Here is a 22,272-nt window from a genome sequence, read left to right on the forward strand (position 1 = left end):
GACTCTTCCGCCCGACGAAGAGGCGGCTCGGCGCCTGTGTCACACGCACGCGTGGTATACCGAGGTGAGTGGACGGCTTTACAAGCGATCTTTCACATACCCCCTCCTACGATGCTTGGAGCCCGACGAAGCTCAGATGGTTCTGGCCGAGGTCCATGACGGAATCTGCGGGGAACACATCGGCGGGCGAACCCTGGCATACAAAATACTTCGCCAAGGTTACTACTGGCCGACCATGCGCCAGGATGCGAAGGCCCACGTGCAACGGTGTAGTTCGTGCCAAGAACACGCCCGCACACCCCGGCAGCCCGCGGTCCCGCTCACCCCCATCGACTACGCATGGCCGTTCGTACAATGGGGGCTGGACCTGCTCGGTCTTTTCCCCCCAGCCTCAGGACAGCGAAAATACATCGTCCTGGGTGTGGATTATTTCACAAAGTGGGTCGAGACCGAACCATTGGCGACGATCACGGAGCGGCAAATAGAAAAGTTCGTGTGGAAGAACCTGGTGACTCGGTTCGGCTTGCCCAAAACCATCATCACAGACAACGGGCCCCAGTTCGTCGGTAGAAGGTTTCGGGAGTTCTGTGTGAACCACGAAATCCAGCTAAGGTTCAGCTCGGTGGCCTACCCTCAGACGAACGGATTAGCAGAGGTGACCAATCGGTCCATTCTAGATGGGCTCAAAAGAAGAGTGTCCGCTGCCCGATCGGCTTGGACGGACGAACTCCCGAGCGTCTTATGGTCGCTATGCACCACTCCCAAGACCACGACTGGAGAATCCCCCTACAGCCTCGCGTTCGGAACCGAAGCTGTCCTTCCGCCCGAGGTAGCCATTGCCACCCTTTGGACAGGAAGCTATGACGAGGAAGTCTCGAACGAAGGACTTCGAGCCGCCCTCGACCTGCTGGAGGAGCAGCGTGCCGACGCACACTTAAAACCCCTCTCTTATAAGAGAGCGGTCGCGAGGGTCTACAACCGAAAGGTACGACCCCGACCCATCAAACTGGGCGACCTAGTCCTCCGGAGGACCGAGGTCAGCGATCCGACCCGAGCGCGCGGTAAGTTGGCTCCCAATTGAGAAGGCCCTTACCGGGTGACCGAAGTTGTCAGGGTCGGTACGTTTCAACTCGCGACGATGATGGGCCGCCCCTTGCCAAGGACTTGGAACGCGCAAAATCTCAAAAAGTTCTTCCCGTGAGCAGAGACTTGACTAAGAGACAGAATTGTATTGCAACATCAAAAGACACAAGCAGACAAATTGGGGAAAAAGACTGTGTTCATTCAAGAAACCCATTACATGTCAAAACTTCCAAGCGACAAGACAAACAAAGGAAAAGTACAGATGCGACAACACTTATTCAGGTGCATCGGGGCTGTCGTCAAAAGGCACCTCCTCCGGCATGTCGACACCCATGTCCTCAAGAAAGGAGTCGAAGGGGTCTTCCGTGATCTCCAGGTCAGGGTAGCGCCCCTTAAAACGGGCAAGGGCAATCCGGTACCCGTATTCGTACGAGACCCGCCTAGTCCGAACAAGGCCAAGTTGAAAGCCCGAGGAAGCTTTGTAGTCCTCGATCAATTTCTTGTCCTTTTCCGGCCTTTGACGGACCTCGGCGTTAAGGGCCTCGGAAGCCCCCCGTGCCTCGGCGCGCGCCTCTTCTAGGCGGCGGATCAACTCCAATGAATCCGCCCGCGCCGAGCGAGCTTCGGCCACAAACGCCTTCAGATGCGTTTGAAGTTCCATACTTCGTGCCTCAAACGCCTGAAGTTCGGATCGAAGGCGCATTGCCTCCGCATCCAAATCCGCGGCGCGCTGCTCAGCCGCCGCGACCGCCTCGGGACCCCCCCCCCCCCCGGCGCGGAGCTCGTCCACCTATTTCCGGAGCTCGGCGTTACGGCCACTCAAGGCGGCGATGACTCGCCCCGCGTCACGAACGCGGTCCATCAGCGCCGTGGCGTAATGATTGCCCTGCAGACAAACGAGTCAAAAAACTATCCGGGCACACGTAAGTAAAGGAGCGGGATAACACTCACCCATAGCAGCGACTTAGCAGACTTGCCGAGGAGGACCTCGGAGGGCAACGTATACAAATCCCGAGCTATGTCGGGATGAAGCCCCCCGCGGACAAACTCGGCGATCGAATCCCCCTCGGCCCACACCCGGTTGCCCCGGGTGAGGCCCTGCCAGCGGGCCACCAGTGGATCGGAAGCCTCGCCCCGTGGGAGACTGCCCACCACCCGCATCTGGTAGGGTTCATCCTCCCTCCAGGTCGGCAGACGACAAAGGTCGCGGACGGAGGGCCCTCGGGGAGCCTCCACCGCGGCATCCCTACTGGTACCCGCTTCGCATCTCCCGGGGCTCCCCCCAGCGTGGCCCGCCGGCGCAGTGATGGCCCCCGCCGTCTGGACCGTGACCTCTCCAGAGACCTCCCCCGAGGAAACCCTCGCCCTCTTCCGCGGGAGACCGGCCTCGACGTCCACCGGGGTCTCCCTCGAACCAACCCTCGCCGCGGCCGGCGAATGGGATGATGCGGCCGATGAAGTCTTCCTCCCGCGCACGGCAGTGAGGTTCACCATCTCTGTGCGAAAAAACCGAACTCAGTCAGAATGCCGAAAAACATGAGGACCCGCCACTACCCTCTTTAAGGCATACCTCGAGGCACCGGGCTAAGACCCGCCTCGACCAACCACTCCTCGGACATACTCCGGATGGCTTTTGAGGATGGGAGGATTTCTTTAAGCCTTCGGAGCTCTCGGCACTCCACGTCGTCCAAAGCCGGGGTTGCATTGTCTATCGTGCGCGCTGCCCACCGGACCCCGAACCCCCAGTCCTCTGAGCGGCTGACGAAAAAGAAACGCTCCTTCCATCCCTTATTACTGGAGGGAGCCCCGCTAACTCGAAAGCCCGCTCGGGCGGACTGATAGTAGCCCCCCGACCCCTTGGAAAGGCGAAAGCAAGAAAGAAAGAGAGATAGGGTCGGGGCGATATTGGCATAATGACATTCCCCCAGGAACGCCACGATGTAGCGCCAGGAGTTGGGCGCCATCTGAGACGGTGAGATGCGCTACCGTGAAATACAAGAGGTTATGAGGGGGTGCAGGGGGAGGCGCAGCCCGGCCTCAAAAGCATCAATGGTGAGGGCAAAACCCCTCGGAATTGGGTCGTACGACCGTTGGCCCGGTTCAGGTGCCAGGAGAACAAACTCCTCCGGGATGCTGTAGAGATCCCGAAGGCGACTAAGCAACGACTTGCTCACAATTGAGTCATGGTCGTGTGGCCACATCAGGGCTTCGAGGGCCCGGGCTGCTTTTTCGTCGGATGACGAACTTCGATTCGACACTACCACCATTCTTCCGGCTCTAGCCGAAGAAGAGGAAGAAGAGAAGGAGGAAGAAGACACCGTCCTCACTGACCTTTAGTAAGAAGAGGAGAACGATCGATGCAAACGAAATAGGGGAGTCCGAAGCAGCGGAGTCGGAATAGATAAGGAGACCCTTAGGGGGCTTGCCCCACGCTACTTATAAACAGGCCACATCCTGCCAAAACAGCGACCCTTCCTCTTCGGAAGTGTGCTGCGTCTTCTGTTAAAAATGCTAATCCTAGAAAAGATAGTTCTGAGTCTTCTGACTTCAAGAGAATGTTAACTGAAATTTATGGTTCACCCATGATAAAAACAAGGAGCTTGTTGAGCTTTAGATCTAGATCTTGCAAGGAACTTTTTTTTAAATTTCATTTTGATCTGAGTGTTCTACAAATTAGTACCTTTGTGGTGTTGAACAAAGAGTAGTAGTTGCAAATTATTTCTAATATTGCCAGTGTCTTGAAATAAATGTTTAGCTGGAGTTGTGGATCACTGTCAGTTCCTTGTTTAGGAATATGGAAGATGAAGAAGAGTTGGGAGGTTAATGATGGCTAAGGATCTGTGTATACACTGGAAAATAGCACACTGATGGCATTGACTTAACTCTTTGCTAGGCAGAATTTACTACCACTCTTGAAAGGTCCTTTTCTCTCTCTGATAATAGAGGAAAACAAACCCGACAGGCACATTTAAGCAAATACGACTGTAAAATATGGAGATGTATACATAATCCATATACTATGGGTTCTGACTATATTTTCCATTAAAACTGTGTGCAACTATAGACTTATCTTAATTCTGCAAAGCTTACATGGTGGCATGATTAGGTCTCTTGAATATTGTTTAACTTGATTTAGTTGTATTGGTATCCTGTCTTATTGGTTCTTGGCAATTCAGTTGGTTTTTCCTTGAATATTCTGTGGTTTCATTATTTATAATTCAGATCTCCAACCAACCAACAAATTCTGCACTTCCTCTATATTTAGGTCATAGAACACAAGCCCTATGATCACAAAGCTGATGTTTTTAGCTTTGGAATTGTAATGTGGGAGTTGCTTACAGCTAAGGTAACTTCAACTCATGCAGTACGAATTCTTTTTTATTTCACTCAAAACGAAACATCATATGAAGTTTAGTGTGTCTATATTCTATTTTTCTGTGCAGCTCCCAAATGAATACCTAACCCCACTTCAAGCAGCCGTAGGCGTTGTTCAAAAGGTAACCTCACCTCCGGTTTCACTTATGTTGTCAGAACTATAACAATCTATAATACACATTCATAGGAATCCATCATACGCATCCTTCCTTTTCATCAAGATAATATTGTTCTACCAAATTCTTGACCAACTTAACTTTACATGATACCAACAATGTGACTTGTTGTAAAAATTGTTTTTGTCTTTTGCTTCATGTATTGATTTCTGCACTGGATTGGAACAATTAAAAAACTAAATCTCCTTGCCACTTGCATTGAAGCCAATAAATCATGCATTCCTATGGAGCACAAACATGTGTAAACAGTGTTTTATCTGACACAATATGTTCTGATATGAGGGGTCTTGAATAAAGAAGAGTATGTTATGGCTTTATGTGTTTGCAATCTATCTTATTAGACTTATGAGGGATCTTGAGAAAGCAGGTTATGCTACTTATGCCGAATGTTTTGCAATCTATTTTATTAGAACTCTATACCTATGACTTAGATTAGGTGAGGAGATCACATGAACAACATAGCTTGTTGAAAAGTAGAAGCTAATTTATGACAAATACTTCCAAGTATGCAAGAACTAGTAAAGGAGTATTTAAAGTAAAAATAAGATATAATCATGCATAGGTGATCTTTATACTTTCACATCAACATGAAGATATCTTGCTCCCCTTTTCACATAGAGCAGTTTTTTCCATCACCATAAATCATTCAACACATGATTGCTTGCCATACATGACTGGTTTTATCTGATCGATGCTCCTACAGAGTTCCAACACCATATTGTATGGGTTTTAATCAGCGTAGAACTTGGATCCTCCGATCACTAAAATTAACTTAACTAGTTATTAAGGAAAAGAATATACTTCTTGTTATGGTAAGTAACTTTTTTAGCCGTGACCTCGGGGCCAACACGGCTGGTTCAGGGGTCCGAATGGCGGGGATCTGGCGTGGCTCCCTTCGGGATCTTGTGGCGGCCGATTGCGGGGGGTTCGGTTGGAGAGTTCCGCGACGCCGGGTAGAGTTGGCTTCGGTCGGGCACCTGCACACAGGTCGGGTCGACAACTCGTCCCGACCCCTCCTACGATCCAGTCAGTGATGGGGAGTGGAGTTTTGGGTGAAGTAGTGCTTATGTCCTCCCTCTCTTCGTTTGGGGCCCGGGAGTATTTATCGGTGAGTTTGATGTTACCTGATGTGCCATCCTGTCGGGGCTGGGTCGTACCTCAGATGGCGCCTACCGTCGTCGTGGGCGTTGCATGGAAGGCCGAGCTACCGTAGGGTATGGCGAGCCTCGGTCGATGCCTTCCCCTGCCTTGGCCGGTCGTGCGGGATCAGACGATGAGGTCGTCTTGGTACGGTGAGTGAGGGTGCATATTATGTTGGTGTTAATGCTCACCCCCTAGGGCAGTGTGTCGTCCAGGGGTGGCTGACGTCGTGGTGTGTTACGTCAAATCCGGTGTGTTTTTACCCCTATCACTTCTGTAGGAGTTGCATACTTGTATTAGTATCAGTGCTTCTCTATGTTTCTTAACATATATGTTTGAAAACTATATATGTGCCTGCACAACATTCTTTTTTACTTCTATTTCTACTCTATAGGGTTTGAGGCCTACAGCTTATTGCTAAAGAGGTTCATCATCTAAGCCTAGGATTATGTTCCTAAATTCCAAAACTTCTTTGACATGATGGTTTCCTAAATTCCTAAATTCACAATTGGTTGATGCCAGAATGTAAGACGTCAGCAATCTCTAGTTCTTGCCCCTGCCAAGATTGGGGGCCACCCACCAGGGGATGTCCAACCGGTCCGACAGCCACTCGAGCCCATCCGGCTCAGACCCGCCGGAATCGATAACCTCCGTGATCTCACCATTTTCCAGGTTGACCACGCACACGGTCGACACCAGGGTATCTTCCCCCTCCAAACTCATCTTCTCTTCCTTCACGTAGTAGATGGCATTCCCCAGGAACCCTGGGAAGTCCCCCGCGGCGACGCACACCGAATGGTTCGTACCCAAAAACAACATACGGTCGCCGATGTCCTGCACTTCGATCGCCTTCGCTGGCCGGTCTCCGTCGCCTGGATCGAGCCTGAAGACGCGGAAGCTCCTGGTGTTCTTCCTGGCTGCACTCCTCTTGTAGAACTCGGTAACCAGGAGTAGTTCTCCAGCCGACCCAATCAAGTAGGTGGGTAAACCACCGCGCGGCACGCAGGGCGGCATGGAGTTCCATGCGATCATCGTCGCCCTCCCCGGCGGGCCTGGGTCGACGTCGAAGACTGCTAAGTAATTTTTGTCATTGTAGATAGCGCACAACCTCCGCTCGCCGTAGGGCACGACGTCAGTCAGGTTGAACACCTGCGGCACTCCTGGGAAAATCCAATGGAGATCATCGAAAGGTTCGTTGACGTTGTCCTTCCACGATCTGTCCCCTGGGCGGCAGGTAAAGCAGCGCTTGTATATGCCGTCGAGGAAGACGATTGCCACGAAGTCCCGGTCGAGGGTAGGGTCGGAGGACAAGACGGCCTTGTCGACGATGGCGTTGGACTCGACCGTAATGTTGGGGTAGTCCGTTTTGATGAAGTAAGATCCGATGCCGTCCTCCGATTGGTAGAACAACAGTACGAATGATTGGAGGGTGGAGAGTGGGGGGAGAGGAATGTCTTCGGCGGTGACGGGGTTGAAGAGGGAGACCGCGGAGGTGGCTTCGGAGATGAGGATGAGCCACCCGTAAGAGGCGCCGATGCAATACATGCTGGTGGTGTGAGGTAGGCGGCGCATGCTTCCATTAAAGGCGTTGGCGAGGCAGAAGACGGAACTCTTTCTTGGTTCCGGGGTAGAGAGGTAGAGGAGGAAGGGGAGCTGAGCGGGGAGGTGACGGGGCCGGGGGGGGGACGGCGGAACGCCAACACTTGCAGACGGCGCGGAAGCGGATGTAGTCGGAGGCGCTTCTCAAGAAATGGGAGGTGAGCTTGACGAGATGCTGGCGAAGCCCTGTCCACATAGCTATTCTTGGGACATGGTCGGCCATTGTGCGTCCCCTCTTTCTAGTCTCTCTACCTCTATCTGTTAAAATCCTTGTAGATTCTAAACTTGGGGTTGGTCTCTTTAGGGGATCAGCTTCCTTGGAACTCTATAGGGGTTCCTCCCTCCAAGTTGATGCTCAAAGGCTGCAGAAAAAATTCATCTATTGTTTATGAAAAGAGGTGGAATACATGACTATTTATAGGGCTTCTAAACCCTAACTCCTAATAGGACTTTTACTTAAGACTCCTACTTCTAACCAACTCCTAATAGGACTCCTAATCAAGACTCCTACTTCTAACCAACTCTTAATAGGACTCCTACTCAAGACTCCTATTTCTTTACAACTCCCTATTCTTCTCTAAAAAATAACCTCTAACCCTAGCCGGCCTCTTCACCTCTTTAATAGGGGTCGGCTTAGGTAGGTTTTACATGAATGTCCCTCTCAATTAGGACTCTCCTAGCTAGAGTCCTAACAGACCCGCCCTCTTCAAATCAGCCTTGTCCTCGAGGCTGACGATTCATGAATTTTGGGAATTTGATCTTCAAGTTATCATAGTTCTCCCAAGTAGCATCTTCTGTTAGTAGGTTTGCCCACTGTATTAGCAATTCAGTAGTGGATCGTCGTCGTTGAGTCACGATCCGTCGATCAATAATGGCACTTAGCTTAGTCTGAAGTTCTCTTTGGGTAGTCATATTTGGTGGGTGACTTTGGGCTGTCTCCAAGCACCTATTTACAACTTCCGTCTGGCCGTCGGTTTGTGGGTGATATGCCATACTCCTTTTCAATTTAGTACCCTTATAGTGTAATTCTTTTGAGTCCTAATTGTAATGAGCCATGGGGCTTGGTGCTTCCTCCAATTTTTTTATAATCTTACTAGTCTCTGAATCTTCCTGCCATTCCATCTTAATATCCTTAAGAAAGTCGCTGGTCAGAAGTGAAATGGCTGAAACTTCAACTTGCTCGGGTAGCTGCGAAAGCGCATCAACAAGAACATTCTCTTTCTCCTTTTTGTAAGTTATTTTATAATCAAATCCAAGAAGTTTTGTTACCCATTTTTGCTGCTCAGGGGATGATATCTTTCGCTCCAAAAAGTACTTGAGGCTTTTATGGTCGATTTTAATTTGAAATCGTCGGCCAATCAAGTAGGGTCTCCGCCTCGTTGCTGCGCGCACAATGGCGAGCATCTCCTTATCATATGTTGACTTATTTTGATAGGAGGGAGATAATACCTTGCTAGTGTATGTGAGTGGTCGACCATCTTGCATGAGAATGGCTCCAATTCCGACTCCAGATGCGTCGGCCTCAATAATGAAGGGTCGGTTGAAATCTGGTAGTGTTAGCACCGGCGTCGTCGTCATGGTTGCCTTAAGTTTGTCAAAGGCAGTGGAGGCTCTGTCCGACCATTGGAAGACATCTTTTTTCAGTAAGGAAGTAAGTGGTGCACTAATCTCTCCATAGTTTTTCACGAACTTGCAATAGTAGCCTGTTAAACCCAGAAAGCCATGTAGCAAATTTATGTTCCTCGAGGTCAGCCAGTTTTGCATTGCTCCAATTTTGAAGGCGTCTACTGCCACACCTTCCTCTGATATGATATGCCCAAGATATTCCACCTTCTTTTGAAGAAAGCAAAAATTCATAGTGGTTGTTGTGTATTCAAAAGGTGGTTTTCGGTATGTCTTCTTCGCGTACTCGTATTTGTTGATACTCGGATCGAAGGTCCAGCTTTGTAAAGATTTGTGCTCCCTTTTATCTAGCAATTCATCTACAATTGGAATAAGGTATTTGTCCTTGATGGTTATGCCATTGAAAGTTCGGTAATCAACACATATTCGCCTTGTTCCGTCCTTCTTGCGTACAAGTAGCACCGGTGAAGAGTAGAGGTTGCAACTTGGCCGAATAACTCCTGTTTCGAGCATCTCTTTTACAATCATTTCTATTTCATCCTTCTAGAGATGTGGATACTGATATGGCTAAACATTTGCTGAAGATTTGCCTGGAAGGATAGTTATACAATGATCATGCCGACGGGTAAAATGTAGGTTGCGCGGTTCATCAAATATATTTGAAAATTCAGCAAGTAAAGGAAGTAGATTTGGATCTTCAAATTCTGTTGGCTCTCCCTTAGTTTGCTGCTCAAGTTGTACGAAAAAGCCGCTGCATGCTTTATGCAAAACCTTCTCCATTTGTTGTATGCAAATCGTTGTTATGTCGCCCCCACGTTTCCTGTGCAATGTCACATGTTTCTCCTTACTGTAAAATTTCATAATTAGTTTCATAAAATTCAAGGAAATATCACCTAATGTCGTCAACCATTTAATTCTGAGCATGGCCTCATGATTATTAAGAGGGAGAAGGAAAAAATTTGTAATTATCTCTTGGTCCTGCAGCAATAGTTTCTCCTGCGAGCGCCTATGATCACAATTCAAAATCTGTCCGTCGGTGACCTTAACATCAAACCTGCAGCGATTCTCGATAGGTAATGCTATCCGAACAACAAGCTTACTATTTAGGAAGTTAGTAGTACTGCCCGTTTCGATGAGAATAGTGATCGGTTGTTGTCTAAGAAGGCCTCCAACTTTCATCGTTTATGGGTTTGAGTAACCGGCTAGTGCGTGTACTGTAACTTCAGTCGGTTGTGGCTCTTCTTCCACATCTTCTTTATGTTCAAAGTTCTCTTCTGAATATTCAATGACCTCTTCTTCTATTGGTTCAAACATAAGAAGTCTCCCTTTCATCATTTGCGGGTTTGAGTAGTTAGCTATTGTGTGTACTGTAACGTCGGTCGATTGTGGCTCTTCTTCCACATCTTCTTCGTTATGTTTAAGGCTCTCTTTTGAATGCTCAATGACTTCTTCTTCTACTGGTTTAATCAAAAGAAGTCTCCCTTTTCTACAGCAATGCTTGTAACTCACGGCTCGTCGCAATGCCAACATAACCGCTTCGCAGATTGCTCCCGAAGCTCTTCTCTTGTCAACTTCTTTGGTGCAGGGACTCGATCGACAGTAGGTGGGGCTGACGGCTTCAGTATTTCTGGTTGAGGAGCAACACTAGTCCTCCAAGCTTCATGATTCAATCGCTCCTCTTGATGTCGTGCGAAAGAGATGGCTGCCATAAGCGTGTACGGTTGTCGCGCTTTAACTTCTCCTCGGATCTCCGGCTTCAAGCCCTTAATGAAGGTCCTCAATAGCTGTTTTTAAGACCAATCATGAGTTTGATTAGATAACCTTTCAAACCTGGTTTGGTACTCCTGAATGGTAGAGGTTTGTCGGATCTTTGTTAGTTGTCCGTCAATATTCTCGTAATCGATTGGTTTGAAGCGGATTAGCAATCCTTCTTTGAATTGTCGCCATGAAAGGACTCCATAAGTATGTTCAAACCAATCAAACACTGTATAGCATCCCCTTCAAGATGTATAGCTGCAATTTTCACCATAGATGCATTCGCGGTTTTATGGTACCGAAAATATCGCTCCGCGCGCGAGATCCAACCAATTGGGTCTTCTTCTTCCCATCTAGGGAAGTCCACTCTCATGCATGGATAGTTGGAGTTGGTCATAGAGCTTCCCCTCTCTTGGAAGTCATATCTTCGGGCTTGGTGTGATTGGGCAAAGCTCTCTCCTTAATGTGATTTCTTCGGGCTTAGTGGTCGGCCCAATCTGAGTTCGGTAAAGAGCATCTGAACCTTATCCTCCATTCGCGCCTCGAAGGCTTCAAATTTAGCATTGATTACCTCCTCAGATGCCATAGTATATGCCGCCAAATCTGTGATGTTAAGATCTCTCTTTTGTTGTCGGGTTAAAGGCATGTATTGGTTGAGAGAGGTGATGGTCGAAAGGGTTGGTGGATTGGTGCATGTAGGCTACGGTTTAGGCTTATTTTGTGGCTATTTTGGGTGCAATTTGAGGGTGTGGTTTGGTGGAGTTTTAGGGCTGTGGATGAAAGTTTTGGATCTGTAGTAGATTGTAGCAAAGGTTTGATAGAAATCAGTGGAAGTTTAGCAAGTATGTGCTGTCTTGTAAGAGTAGAATTGTCGTCGAAGAAACAACGGTTTCTCGACGTAATTTCCACCAAAAACTTGAGAGAATTGAGGAGGAAATTGATAGCAAAATCACAGAATATATGACAGCAAGGATATCTAATTTAATCAAGAAAATTTCGGTAGTATAACAGCAAGGAAATTGGTGCAAGTTACGATTGCAGAATTCTCGTCGAGAAATTTCAACGGGTTACGATGAAAATTTATAGCAACATAAAATCATTTTTAGAATGAATTTCTTAATAGATTAATCATAGATGGAAGCCAAGATGATCTATGAAGTGTATAAGAAATTTCATTCAAAAAGGATTGCAAATAGATGGGTTAAGGCAACAATATGCGGCTAAAATTTTCTGCAGCATAGATTTTTAAGTATAGCTGATTGGACGTAAAAGATCGGTGGTTTATATTGTGAATTTTTTTGATGAAACGAAAGGGAATTCCACTGTTAGGAAGTATCAAAGCTATCATAAAAATTTCGTAGAGATTTGGATAGAAACAACGTAGTATCAAGATCAAACAAACAGTGCTATGCGGTTGAAATTTTACAGTGCAGATTTTCAAGTATAACAGATTAGACGTAAAATATCAATGGTTTATATTGAGAATTTTTTGACAAAACCAAATGAAATATGCTGTTAGGAAATGTCAAAGATGTCACAAAAATTTCGTAGAGATTTGGATAGAAAAAACATAGTAGCAAGATCAAACAGACGGTGCTATACGATTGGAATTCCGCAATGTATCTTTCGTCATAGAGATGAAAACTTTCTGACAAAAAATTTATGCAGCAATATAGAAATATTTTTTTTGAAATTTTCAAATAAGGAAAACTAAATTGCAGCAGCAGTAAGGTAGAAAACCAGAACCTGTTGCAATTCACGGGGAGATCAAAGGATGATCCGTGGTGGTGGAGATGACGACGGAATTTGGCAATAATCTCTTAAGCAATTGTGGGAATTGCTTTGGGCGGTTGTGGAGGGTTGATGGATGGCTGTGGAATGGCAGCGAGATGCCTAGAACACTGCTATGATACCAAGTGTTAGAACCCTTGCAGATTCTAAACTTGGGGTTGATCTCTTTACGGGATCGGCCTCCTTGGAACTCTATAGGGGTTCCTCCCTCCAAGTTGCTGCTCAAAGGCTACAGAAAAGATTCATCTATTGCTTATGAAATGAGGTGAAATACATGACTATTTATAGGGCTTCTAAACCCTAACTCATAATAGGACTCTTACTTAAGACTCTTACTTCTAACCAACTCCTAATAGGACTCATAATCAAGACTCATACTTCTAACCAACTCCTAATAGGACTTCTACTAAAGACTCATATTCCTTTACAACTCCTTATTCGTCTCTAAGAAGTATTTTTCTTTAAACGCAAAGGCTATGAATGCCTTATTTTGTGCTTTGGACAAAAATGAGTTCAATCGGATTTCAACGTGCGAAACGGCTTTTGATATTTGGCGAACACTTGAAATCTCGCACGAGGGAACTAGTAGAGTCAAAGACTCGAAAGTTAACATTTTAATGCATGATTTCGAGCTTTTTCGAATGAAGCCGAGCGAAACCATTGTTGACATGTACACCCGTTTTACGGATGTCGTCAATGGTTTACAAGCTCTTGGCAAATGTTTCTCGAATTTTGAACTTGTTAGTAAAGTTTTACGATCACTTTCTAAAACTTGGGAATCAAAAGTAATGACAATACAAGAAACAAAAGATTTAAATATTTTTCCACTTGAAGAACTTATCGGCTCATTGATGACATATGAAATGGTGTGCAATGCACATGATGAACACAATCAACACTTGAACCACCTTCCAATGAATAGGAAGGATTTGGAACTCCGGACAAATGAATACCACTTGAGCGATGACTCAAGTGATGAGGACAATGATGAACTTGAACTTCGAACACTAAATCTTAATAAGTTTATTAAATAAAAATCTAAAATAGACAATGAACTTGAACGAAGGAAGAGGCCAAAAAAGAGGAAGGCAACCAAGGATGAATCAAGAACTTCCAAAGGTGAAACGGCGAATTGGGCTTTGACGGGCTTCGACTACAAGGTCAGTAACTCAACTCTCTTGAATTATTTTGAAATTACTTGAAGTTTTTCATGAGTGCTTAATTTAAATAGTAGGAATAGAAAATAAAAATTGTTTTTATTTTTAGCATCTTTGAAAAATTAAAAATTTAATCATGAAAAGTATATTGCTAAGGTTTCATACATGTTATGTTTTGAAATGTTGAATGATGTATGCAACATTAGGGATGATAACTATATGATATGTGATAATGCTTATGATTAATTTATGCATGTGTATCTTGATGATTTTATGTCATGCATGAGTTTTTGAAGTAAATATTGATTTGAAACTCTCATTTTAAATTAACAATTGGATTAACATGTTTTTGGTTTAATCATTTTTATGACGAATTAAGATGACATTCTCATGACATATTAAGATGACATAGTGCATGTACATCTTTATATGAATTTCTTGATAGTCTTTTGATGATAGACGTGATATCATTTTTGATGTGTTTGGTCTTGACGGCTTAATGGCGAAACTTATGTTTTGATTTTAAACGATGATACATGTTTTCACAAAAAGACTTGAATACCCTTACATGAAATCAATTGTATGAAATAGAAATGAATTTTATATCATATTGAGATTAATTAATTTATTTTACCAATCTTGTGAATCTCATGAAAATAAACATGATGAATATTTTGGAAATAAATGAGTGTATCATGCATTTGGTCTTAATGATTTCTCTTGAACATACTTTTTGAAATCATACTTGATAATGAATATCAAGATATTAAAAGGATGTTATCATGGAATCATGCTTGATAATTTAAATTATGAAATTTACCCTATCTTGAATGTTGACATTTAAAAAAAAAAAGGGGGGGGGGGGGCGGGGGCAAAGGCATGCTCATAAGAAGCAAATCACATGAATAGAAATTTATAAAATAAAAAGTAATCCTCTATCTTATTGATTTTTCAATAAATCTATGCTGGTCATATATGAATTTATTGAATGTAATTTTGAGGATGATTTCAGATTTGACAAATGCTTGATTCGTATTTACGACATAAGATACATTTTAAATATGAATCATGCTTCAATCATGTTAAATGCTTCAATCATTTTCTATCTCAAGATTTCTCGATTTTGATGAAATACAAGTGATAAATTCATTTATGATATCTTGTAAATCACTTGAATTATAAATGAGTTTTTTTTTTTTGATGTGTTAAAAGAATCACTTAAAAAGAAAATGCTTTTCCCATCTTATCAAGATTAATGATTTCATGATATTGTGTGAATCTCGAAATTGATTTTGATGAAATAGTAATAACGTTATTCATGTTATGAATCTCAAAAATGATAATTTGATTATGATTTTTTTTAAATTAACTTGAATGAAATTTTGTTTTAACCAAATCATGAACTTTCCCTTGACTTCTTGACTTAAGAAGAAACATGATGATTACTTGATATTTGATGCTTGAAATTTCTTGTGAAATGTGATCTTATTGAGATTTCTTATGCATGAAACAAATTGTTCTCCTTGCTATTTATTACCAAATGAATCATGATATCATTGCTATTATATCTCCTATGATTCATGTGTAGAGAAAGAATTTATAAATCATAATACAATGAGATTTCTTATGCAAAAATAAAGTGTTTTTGTGATTCTTTGCTAAAGAAAATAATTATTAAAATCATGATCTTGATAATTATAACATAAAGTTCTTTATAAATCAAGATCGTTCATTATGCTCCCTCCATTTATCAAAAAGGAATTCTTCAAATGAAGTGTAACTTGTCTTTTGATTTCTAAGAATTCAATGAAGTGTCATATTGATATCTTGATACTTGGAATATTTTAAAATGTGATCTTGATAAGAATATTTCAAGTTGCTCTTTGTGCTATATCTTTTCAAATGAATCATGAGCCTTGATATCATATATTTCATAATATAGAAATAACAAGATTTCTTTGCCTTGTATGCCTTGTGTGATGATTGTACATCAATTTGCTTTATTATGAATTATATGAATCTTGATTGTGAACTTGTTAAGAAGAATTTTAATGAACCATGAATCATATATTTGGTATTCACGAATTGATCCTTATTGATATATTTCATGAATTCTTTGCATATTTGGCTTGTTGAATGGTTGAAATTTTTAGCCATTGAATTCTCCCTTCTTTTTGACAATGACAAAGGGGGAGATAGATTGCTAGCACAATTCAAGAAAAAGGCAAAAAATTACACTTCTCAAAAGAGAAGAAATTGATATCTTGAACATCACCGAAAATTGCTAGCTTGAAATGTCAAGAAAATATAAAAAAATATTTACTTTCCTGCACATCTAAAGAGAAGATGCAAATGTAACACTTGCCAAATTGTTTGCTTGCCTCATGTAAAACATTGTCTCTTGGTAGTTTGGCATTTTGCTAAGAAAGCAAAAATGATACTTCTCAAAAGAGAAGAAAGAGCTTACTTAAACATCACAAGCTTGCCTATCTTAAGAAACAAAAAATTTGCAAAAGTGCTATCTTGCCTATCACAAGAAGCAAAACTTGCAACTTGTACATTGCAATAGGAAGCAAGAATCATGAGCTTACACAAGAAAGCTATCTTGTATTTGCTTTCGAAATTTTTGCTAGCTTGTATGTTGCAAAACTTGCTCACTTTTTCAAACACTTTGCTAGCTTGTACTTTGTAAAGGAAGTGAAAATAGCACTTCTCAAAAGAGAAGAAAGAACTTATTATCTTGAACATCACAAAAATTTGCTACCTTGCATGATGTAAAATTTGCTAAGATCACTATCTCAAAAGAGTTGCTATCTCAAAAAAAAAAAAAAAAAAGGCAAATGTGCTATCTTGCCTATCTCAAAATATAAAACATGCTACGGAAGCAAAATTGCTAGCTCAAACATTGCAAAGGAAGCAAAAATTTGCTAGTTTGCAACTTGCATATCATGAAAATTGCTAGCTTGTAGTCTAAAGAGAAGCAATTAGTTGTTATCTCAAGAAAAGCAAACATGCTAAACTTACACATCTTTAATTGCTAGATTGCATGACGATAAAATTTGATACTATGTTTTTCATGCAATGTATGAAACTTTTTTTCTCTAAACACATAAGAGTAGGAACTTCTCCTTTTTGTTGATGACAAAGGGGGAGAAGTATATTGATGACTTCATGCATTAAATATTTTATATATTTGCATGATGGTTTAAATGTTTTTCATAACATGTGATGAATGTTACTTGGATTTGGGATAATCCAAGTGTTCTATCAATGGCATATTGATAGGGGGAGTTTAGTTAAACTCCGAGGAGTTAAGGTTAACTTCGTTAGTCATCAATTAGTTGTCATCATCAAAAAGGGGGAGATTGTTGAATCTCGGATTTTGATGATGAAACTAATTGATTGTGTTTAGATGTTTAATAGCATTTTGAGTGATGCAGGTCTACTCGATCAGGATTAGACAGTTAACGCAGGAAGAATTGACGTTGCGTCGGAGGAGATCATGTTAGGATATTGGATGGCAGAAGGCTTCGGACGTCGGGCATCGGGCCAAGAGCGGAATTACGCCAAGGATATCGGGGTTGCAGAGGCCAACCGCCAATTGGGTAATAAGCCACAATAAAGGACGATGCACTGAAGAATCGGATGAAGCGCCAACCAATGACATGCCGGGCAACAGAATGTCAATTCGCGTTGTAATAATTGTCTAGATCGGAGTAGGGTTTTGGCTTGTGTGTGCAGGATTAACTATGATAACGATGAAGACATAAAGCGAAACAAAGTATCGGAGTCAAGCGCAAAGGATTTGTTGCGTGTTTGAGAGTTCGACGGAAGTCCGAAGGTTCGTCGGGAATGCTACCGGAACTAGCCAAGAATGAGTAGGGAGCTTGCCGAAGGATTTTTCGGAAGCTCGCCGGAAGGTTCGTTGGAAGTTCGCGGAGCTCGCCGAGAAAGATCAGAGCTTGCCGAAGAAGCTCGTTGGAACTCACCAAGATCAAATCGTGAAGTCTAGGAGCTTGCCGGGAGTCCGTAGAATGGTTTTCGAGAGTTTATCGGAAGACCGCCGAAAGTTCGCCGGAAGCTCGCCGAAAGAAGTCTTGACTTGCGGACTTTGTAATAGCTTAGGAAATGTCTTTAAATTCATAGTTAGCACATTAATTAGGATTAGGATTCAGAGATAATCCTATATCCTGGTTAGGGGCCAACGGGGCCCAAAATTAGACTTGGTTTGGGCTAAATTTAAAGCCCAACCAGTGAACCGAAGGGTCTGGCGGTGGCACCGCCAGATTGGGCGGTTGCACCGCCCAGCACCCGAGAGCTGGGCGGTGGCACCACTTGGCTGGGCGGTGGCACCGCCAGTCCACTGTCAGTGTCAGAAACTGACAGGCAGTGGCACCGCCATTGACAAGCGGTGGCACCGCCAGCATCGGGAACCAAAGAGGATTCAAATTTTGGAGCCCAAATTTGAATCCTCTTGAGGCCTATAAATACCCCTCAAATCTCAGCTGGGATTACAACTTTTTGAGAAGCAATTGATTGAGAGAAAGGTCTTAGAAAAGTCTTTGCTAGTCTTGTTTTCAATTTGCTAGTGTTCACCTCCTTCTTTCTTGCTGAAAATCTGTAAGAGAGCGAACTGCTTGTAAAAAGTTGTAAGAGGGGTATTTACCCTTCCCCTTCAAGAGATTTGCTAGTGGAAGGTGGGAGCCTCATCGAAGAGGGGCCTCGCAAGTGGATGTAGGTCATTTGACCGAACCACTTTAAAATCGGCGTGATCTCTGGTTTGCATTTACTTATTGTCATTTATATTACTGCAAACCATTTGCACTTTAATGCTCTACTGCAAACAAAAAACATGTTAATCCAAAATAAGAGTATCAAATCAACATTTACTTCAAAAACTCATGCATGACATAAAATCATCAAAGTACACATGCATGGATTAATCCTAACTCTAAGGTGGATGTAGGCTATGGTTTAGGCTTATTTTGTGGCTATTTTGGGTGCAATTTGAGGGTGTGGTTTGGTGGAATTTTAGGGCTGTGGATGAAAGTTTTAGGGCTGTGGCCGAGGGACCCCACTCAGGCGGGCAGGCTGCTCTGAGGTGTGTCTCGGGAACATGGAGCCGAGGAGCACAACGCAGGCGGGCTGGCCACGCAAGTGTGTCTCGGGAGCATGGAGCCAAGGAGCACGACACAGGCAGGCTGGCCGCGCAGGTGTGTCTCGGGGAGCATGGGGCCGAGGAGCACGACGTAGGCGGGTAGGCCGCGCAGGTGTGGTCTCGGGCATCATGCGGTTGAGAATCACGACGCAGGTGGGCAGACCGCGCAGGCGTGGTCTCGAGGGTCATGCGACCGAGTAGCACGACATAGGCGGGCAGGCCACGCAGGCGCGGTCTCGGGCACCAAACCGAGAGGTGTGGCTCGGGCGGCAAGTCACCCTGAGGGGGGACTCGACAGTCTACGGCCGAGTCGTGTAGATTCAAAAGGGTTTAAGCCGGGGCTAACCGTGAGCCGGGAGGTAGTCAGGTAGATACTGAACCTTCGCTCGGAAGAGACTGAGGCAGGGCTTAGATTTCTTTTCCTGGGGACTACATCGGGTAGCCATCGTGGGTGCTTAGCCTCTCTTATGGAGCCCGCGGTCGGAAGTTGTCCCTTCTCGTTTCGGTCGCCCAGGCCTCAGCTGCGATGTACCGGTTAGCCCGCTGGAGCATCTCTGGCACCGTAGTGGGAGGTCGCTCCGCGAGGGACCAGAGGAATCTGGAAGGTCGTAGACCTATCACAAACGCCTGCACTAACAGAGAGGGGTGAGTGTCCGACAAGCCCCGGATTTGCGTGGCAAAGTGATCCAAAAAATGTGAGAGGGGCTCGTCCTCCCTTTGTTTGAGTCTGGGAGTAGTGCCGCGGAGGGCTTTGGCCATGCGCAGGCTACGAAGTGGAGCTCAAAGTCATTGGCGAGCTGGTCGAAGGAAGTGATAGTCCCGATCTTCAGGCCGCCATACCACGCGTGGGCCGACCCTCTCAAAGTGGTAGGAAACGCTCTGTACATCAGAGCATCAGAGGTTCCGTATAGCGCCATTTGGGCGCAAATAGTAGCTACATGGTCCGCTGGGTCGGCGGAGCCATCGTAAGCGTCCAAAGAGAGGAGCTGGAAGTCCGGGGGGACTGTCAGATCCCGTATCTCGGGCGTGAAGGGAGACCCTTGGTGTGGGTCCTCCCCAAGCTCTCCCTTGGACCTGCGAACCTCTTTCTGGACCTCGTCGAGTCGCTGGCTGACGAAGCGCAACTGGGCCCGTAGAGAGTTCGAAGAGAGTGCCTCAGGTTCCGGGCGACCGCTCGGGTTTGCCATCGCTGGATCCCCGAGTGGGGCCGGTCGGACCCGAGGCGAAGTGGGGGGCTCTAGTAGTGTCACGTGGGCTCAAATGGGCGCCTCGCGTTGTCGCAGTGGTTCGATCACGGGCGGGTGCGCCGGATGAGAAACGAGCGGGATAATGGTTTGCACCATTTCCATCAGAGCTCGGACTTGACAGGCAAGGTCCTGAAAGGCCTCGGGTGACACGAGCGTTGAGTCGGCTGGGGCGCCGTCGAGCGACGACAAGCCCGGGTCGTTGAATATTCGCCAATATCGTTCGGAAGTCGTGGCGGGGTGTTCGTCACGATGGTCTCCTTGCGGGGGATGTTCCCCTGAGGCTTTGGTCGGGTGTGACCTCTCAGCCGCGGGCTCATCTGAGCCACTCGGGTGATCACTCGACATTCCGGGCCCTCCTTCTAGCGCCAATCTGATGCGGGAAACAACTTTGAGCCGTGGCCTCGGGGCCGACGCGGCTTGGTTCGGGTCCGAAAGACGGGGATCTCCTTGGGGGAGTTCCTCGAGCCCGCTGAGGAGGTCGGGGGCGGTGTCCGATCGGGACGGTGTAATCGTCTCTTCCGGGCAGGAACTCCTCGCCTGCGCGTCCGGAGGGGACATTCGGACTCGCACCTGCACAAAGGTCGGGCCGGGGTGCTCGGCCCGACCCCTCCAACGATCAAGTTAGAGGAAGATGTGGAGGGGGTTTCAAGAGAAGAAGTGTTTTAGTGTGTCTCGCCCCTGTCCCCCCTCTCCGTTTAGGATGCAAGGGTATTTATAGGGGAGTTTAGTGTTACCTGATGTGCTTGCCTATAGGAGGCAGGCTTGTACCTCTGATGGCGTCTGACATTGCTGTTGGCGTTGCGTGGAGAACCGGACTGCCGCAGGGCATGGGCGAGCCTCGGTCGTCGTTCTCCTCTGCCTCGACCAAGCATGTTGGGTCAGACGACGATGAAGTCGTTGTCTGAGAGCGGGTGACGTCAACGCACATCGCGTCGGCATTATTGCCCTCTTTGGGCAGAGTGTCGTCCAGGCGTGGCTGACGTCGTGGCGCGTCATGTCGCCATTATTACCCTCATTAGGTTCAATTGTAACGGACTATATTTTCCATTAAAACTGTGTGCAACTATAGACTTATCTTAATTCTGCAAAGCTTACATGGTGGCATGATTAGGTCTCTTGAATATTGTTTAACTTGATTTAGTTGTATTGGTATCCAGTCTTATTGATTCTTGGCAATTCAGTTGGTTTTTCCTTGAATATTCTGTGGTTTTATTATTTATAATTCAGATCTCCAACGAACCAACAAATTCCGCACTTTCTCTATATTTAGGTCATAGAACACAAGCCCTATGATCACAAAGCTGATGTTTTTAGCTTTGGAATTGTAATGTGGGAGTTTCTTGCACATTATTGGCATAAAAGAAACGCTCCTTCCACCCCTTATTACTAGAGGGAGCCCCGCTAACTCGAAAGCCCGCTCGGGTGGACAGATAGTAGCCCCCCGACCCCTTGGAAAGGCGAAAGCAAGAAAGAAAGAGAGACAGGGTCGGGGCGATATTGGCATAATGACATTCCCCCAGGAACGCCACGATGTAGCGCCAGGAGTTGGGCGCCATCTGAGACGGTGAGATGTGCCACCGTGAAATACAAGAGGTTATGAGGGGGTGCAGGGGGAGGCACAGCTCGACCTCAAAAGCATCAATGGTGAGGGCGAAACCCCTCGGAATTGGGTCGTACGACCGTTGGCCCGGTTCAGGTGCCAGGAGAACAAACTCCTCTGGGATGCTGTAGAGATCCCGAAGGCGACTAAGCAACGACTCGCTCACAGTTGAGTCGTGGTCGTGTGGCCACATCAGGGCTTCGAGGGCTCGGGCTGCTTTTTCGTCGGATGACGAACTTGGATTCGACACTACCACCATTCTTCCAGCTCTAGCCGAAGAAGAGGAAGAAGAGAAGGAGGAAGAAGACACCATCCTTACTGACCTTTAGTAAGAAGAGGAGAACGATCGATGCAAACGAAATAGTGGAGTCCGAAGCAGCGGAGTCGGAATAGATAAGGAGACCCTCAGGGGGCTTGCCCCACGCTACTTATAAACAGGCCACATCCCGCCAAAACAGCGACCCTTCCTCTCCGGAAGTGCGCTGCGAAGACACAAATGTCACCTCGCCATAAATATAGCCTGACATGGCAGCTAACGGCAGCATGGTGCAAAGTACGGAGGCGCTAA

At 45.5% G+C, this 22,272-nt stretch overlaps 1 protein-coding gene across 1 annotated transcript in view; it reads left to right on the top strand.

The window, feature by feature from the left end:
• Positions 1 to 3,060: 3,060 nt before the first annotated feature.
• LOC135598205 (serine/threonine-protein kinase STY46-like) overlaps positions 3,061 to 22,272 on the top strand; it is a 43,120-nt gene continuing 23,908 nt past the window's right edge. Inside the window, exons 1-3 of the mRNA XM_065091745.1 lie at positions 3,061 to 3,135; positions 4,349 to 4,429; positions 4,527 to 4,580. Coding sequence (XP_064947817.1) covers positions 3,061 to 3,135; positions 4,349 to 4,429; positions 4,527 to 4,580 — 210 coding nt within the window. The remainder of the gene's footprint in view (positions 3,136 to 4,348; positions 4,430 to 4,526; positions 4,581 to 22,272) is intronic.

The sequence above is a fragment of the Musa acuminata genome, chromosome BXJ2-1, assembly GCF_036884655.1.
Source record: "Musa acuminata AAA Group cultivar baxijiao chromosome BXJ2-1, Cavendish_Baxijiao_AAA, whole genome shotgun sequence".
Classification (NCBI taxonomy): domain Eukaryota; kingdom Viridiplantae; phylum Streptophyta; class Magnoliopsida; order Zingiberales; family Musaceae; genus Musa; species Musa acuminata.